This window comes from Cynara cardunculus, assembly GCF_001531365.2.
Source record: "Cynara cardunculus var. scolymus isolate 2C chromosome LG 2, CcrdV1, whole genome shotgun sequence".
Taxonomy (NCBI): Eukaryota; Viridiplantae; Streptophyta; class Magnoliopsida; order Asterales; family Asteraceae; genus Cynara; species Cynara cardunculus.
Genome location: NC_037529.1, coordinates 20,389,842 through 20,394,263, shown reverse-complemented (window position 1 = coordinate 20,394,263; position 4,422 = coordinate 20,389,842). Strand labels below are relative to the sequence as shown.

General features: G+C 41.8%; 1 protein-coding gene across 1 annotated transcript; it reads left to right on the top strand.

The window, feature by feature from the left end:
* Positions 1 to 504: 504 nt before the first annotated feature.
* On the top strand, positions 505 to 2,919 carry LOC112505995. The gene has a single exon (XM_025110025.1). The coding sequence runs from the start codon at positions 505 to 507 to the stop codon at positions 2,917 to 2,919; it is 2,415 nt and encodes an 804-aa protein (XP_024965793.1).
* Positions 2,920 to 4,422: the final 1,503 nt, after the last annotated feature.

The following is a 4,422-nucleotide window of genomic DNA, read 5'->3' as shown; positions in this document are numbered from 1 at the left end:
CCCTGGAGAATTTATGGGTTCTGGGCATGCCTCAAGTTCTTGAGATGTGTCAACTTAGGCTGGAGCATTATCGACACTTCGCCGATGGAGTGATTACAGCCCTAGGCACTCAAGATAATATCATGGAACGTTCATTAGAGTTGATTTTCATCGCTAGGAGAGCGATTAGGAGGTTGCACACTTATCTGGCGGTGTTAGCAGGAATTCTRATGATAGTGATAGGGTTGCTTATTTGGAGTCTTATGCGTTAGAGGATTTTATTAAGTTGTTGATGGTGGAAATTTAAGACTTCCTTTTGAGGCTTGTAGCCGTGGTTTGTGAACAATTTTTTTCTTTTATATTGCACATCTTTATTTTATTTATGGATCTTATGAGATTTTGTCTATGAATGGTTAAGTTTTATTGATTATCGATTTAATGCCTTTACAATTATAAGTTATTATATTATTACCTTGGTTACATGATTAGATGATTGTAACATGTCGTGCAACACAGTGGTAAATAATGACAGTAACTGAACTTCGACTTAAAAATTTGTGCATTAGAAATATGCCTCCAATAAGGGGTACTCGCAGCACGAGAGAAAATCCTGAAAGCCAAACACCCGATATAGCACGGTTAATAGCTCAGCAAATTCGGGAGGCGGTACCAACTATTGTTGCTCAAGTTACAGCGGGCATTAATGCAAGTCAAAGGAGTGAGGGAAGCCCTAACATCGAGAATCCCGTCAGGGAGGAGAACCGTAACACCAATGATAGAGGATGCAGCTACAAGACATTCATGTCCTGCAAGCCCAAGGAGTTTCATGGTAAAGAAGGTGCAATTGGATTACTATCATGGATTGAGAGCATGGAGTCGGTACTCCACATTAGCAAGTGTTCTGAGGACTGTAAAGTGGAGTATGCAACATGCCAACTCCAAGGAAGAGCCCTAACTTGGTGGAACATTCAAGTTCAAACCCGTGGTCGCCAAGCTGCTTATGATTTATCATGGGAAGAACTCAAAAAGTTACTCATCGAAGAGTATTGTTCTAAGAGAAAAATTCAGAAATTGGAAGTCGAATTCTGGAATCACACCATGATTGGAATTGAAGTAGACAAATACACAGCTCGTTTTCATGAGCTTGCCAAGTTAGTACCTCATATGGTCACTCCAGAGGAGAAACGAATTGATCGGTACATCTGGGGATTGGCAACTGAAATCCGAGGGATGGTCACTTCGGCAAACCCAACCACTATACAAAACGCGGTGGTGTTGGCAAATCGTCTGACAAATGATACAGTTAGATCAGGGATTTTAAAGCAAGACAAATTTGGTGGAAAGAGGAAACTAGAGGGCCAATCGTGGAAAAGGACCAACAACGATTTAGGCAAAAACCAAAAAGTGATAAGAAACCTTGGGGCTCAGTCTCAAACAGGAGAAAAAGGCAAGGGGACTTACCCTAAATGTGGCAAGTGCAATTATCACCGTAGTGGGAGATGCATTATTTGTTTCAAATGCAATAAAGGAGGTCATCTCGCTAAAGATTGCAATATCAGAGAGAATCAATCATGCCATGAGTGCGGAAGCCCAAATCACTTCAGGAATAAGTGCCCAAGGATAATTAGAAGATCGAGCATCAACAATGTCGGAAACCAGGAAAGGCAAACCAGTCAGGGAGATCGAGAAAGCCAGGCTCAGGGAAGGGCTTTTGCAATGGGAGCCGAAGAGGCACGTCAAGACCCTAATGTTGTGACAGGTATGTTTCTTTTAAACAACCTATATGCCTTAGTAATATTTGATTCTGGAGCAGATATAAGTTTTGTTTCCCTATACTTTAGGCCGTTGATAAATCTGAAATCGAGGAAGTTAAAAGATGCTTACACTATCGAATTTGCCAATGGCCAAGAAATAAAGGTTGGGGACATAATCTTGGGTTGTACTTTAAATTTAGCTGATAAGTTATTTAGCATTGATCTTATCCCAATTAAATTGGGAAGTTTCGATGTAGTGGTAGGAATGGACTGGTTGTCTAAGAATCGAGCGGAGATTTGTTGCTTTGAGAGGATTGTGCGAATACCTTACCAAGACATAGAAACCCTATCTATACAAGGGGAAAAACCTGGATGGAGTTTAAAGATGGTATCATGTGTGAAGATTTGCAAGTGTATGAGAAAAAAATGCATTGCATTCTTGGCTCATGTATTAGAAAGGAAATCAGAGGTAAAGCATATTCAGGATATTCCTGTGGTAAGAAATTATCTAGAAGTATTTCCGGATGATTTGTCAGGACTTCCTCCATCTAGACAGGTCGAATTCCGAATTGATCTAGTTCCCGGAGCGGCGCCCGTTGCTAAAGCTCCATATCGCTTAGCTCCGGCCAAGATGCAAGAGCTATCAGGGCAACTTCAGGAACTTCTGGACAAAGGATTCATCCGGCCATGCTCTTCACCTTGGGGAGCTCCAGTCCTGTTCGTTAAAAAGAAATATGGGTTGTTTCGAATGTGCATAGATTATAGGGAGTTAAACAAGTTGACGATCAAGAACCGATATCCTCTCCCCCGAATTGATGATCTGTTCGATCAGTTGCAAGGCGCATGTTATTTCTCTAAGGTTGATCTTCGGTCAGGGTATCATCAGTTAAGAGTTCATGAGGAGGACGTCCCTAAGACAGCCTTTAGGACTCGATATGGGCACTACGAGTTTCTAGTTATGCCCTTTGGTCTGACCAACGCGCCGACGGTATTTATGGATTTAATGAATAGGATCTGTAGACCGTACATAGACAAGTTTATGATCGTATTCATTGATGATATCCTGATTTATTCACGAAGTAGGGTAGATCACAAGCACCATCTGAAAATGATACTAGAATTGCTTAAGGAGCAAGAATTGTATGCTAAATTTTCAAAATGTGAATTCTGGATTCGGGAGGTATAATTTCTCGGTCATGTGATTAGCGAAAAAGGAATTCATGTGGATCCGGCTAAGGTTGTGGCCATAAAGAAGTGGGAAGCACCAAAGACCCCGACAGAAATTCGTCAATTTCTGGGTTTGGCGGGTTATTATCGACGATTTATAGAGAGCTTCTCAAAGATTGCCCAACCATTAACAACATTGATCCATAAAGGTAAGAAATTTGTTTGGGGAAAACCCCAAGAGGACGCATTCCAACTGCTAAAGCATAAGCTACGCAACGCGCCAATCCTGGCCTTGCCAGAAGGAACCGAGAACTTCGTAGTATATTGTGACGCATCCCACCAAGGTTTGGGTTGCGTATTGATGCAGAAGGACAAGGTTATAGCATACGCTTGGAGGCAACTCAAACCCATGGGAAGAACTATACCACTCATGACCTGGAGCTAGGAGCTGTGGTTTTCGCTCTCAAAATATGGAGGAATTATTTGTACGGCACTAAGTGTACTGTTTTTAGCGATCACAAAAGTCTCCAGCATATCCTTGATCAGAAGATGCTCAATATGAGATAGAGAAGATAGGTGGAGTTGCTCAGTGATTATGATTGTGAAATCCGATACCACACAAGTAAGGCCAACGTAGTGGCAGATGCTCTAAGCCGGAAGGAAAGGACAAAACCCTCTCGAGTACGAGCTTTGGGAATGCTTGTCCAGACGAGTTTGAAGACTCGAATTCTTGAAGCTCAAAATGAAGGGCTGAAGGCAGAAAATTTGAAGAGCGAGACCCTGCATAATCTAGAGCATAAATTAAGGATTAAGTCAGATGGAGTGCGTTACTTCAATGATAAAGTTTGGATTCCGAAGATTAAAAATCTACGAGGGTTAGTTTTGGAGGAAGCCCATAGATCTAGGTATTCGATTCACCCAGGGGCAGATAAGATGTATAAGGATCTGAGAGAGTACTATTGGTGGCCAGGAATCAAAAAGGATATAGCTTTGTACGTTGGGAAATGTTTGACCTGCTCAAGGGTCAAGGCAGAATATCAGAAGCCATCCGGATTGTTACAACAACCCGAGATTTCACAATGGAAATGGGAACAAATCTCCATGGACTTTATCACCAAACTGCCTAGAACTGCTAAAGGTCATGACACGATTTGGGTAATAGTGGATGTTAGCTCTCATTTCCTTAAATGTAAAAGTATAGAAAAAGTAAACTGCGAGTTTTGACAGAAGATGATCTGTCACTGAAGACCACAGAGGACCAACAGCAGAAGATGCTCAAGCGTTCAAGTCTCAAGTGACAGAACCTCTGTCGTTTCACACAGAGGTTCTGTCAACAGGTCCTCTGCATAGACGTTGCTACAAGTCAAAGACGACAGAACCTCTGTCGTGTCTCACAGAGGTTCTGCAGCATGTCTTCTGCATAGATCTTCTTTAATCTGTTTTACTTAGGTTTACTAGCTGCTCGTGCTTATCACGTGTTCTTGTCTGTAACCTGTTTATGATCCAACGGCTTAGATTAATT

Excerpts from the sequence above, each read along its gene's own strand:
- LOC112505995 (XM_025110025.1), top strand. The coding sequence starts at position 505 with ATGACAGTAACTGAACTTCGACTTAAAAATTTGTGCATTAGAAATATG.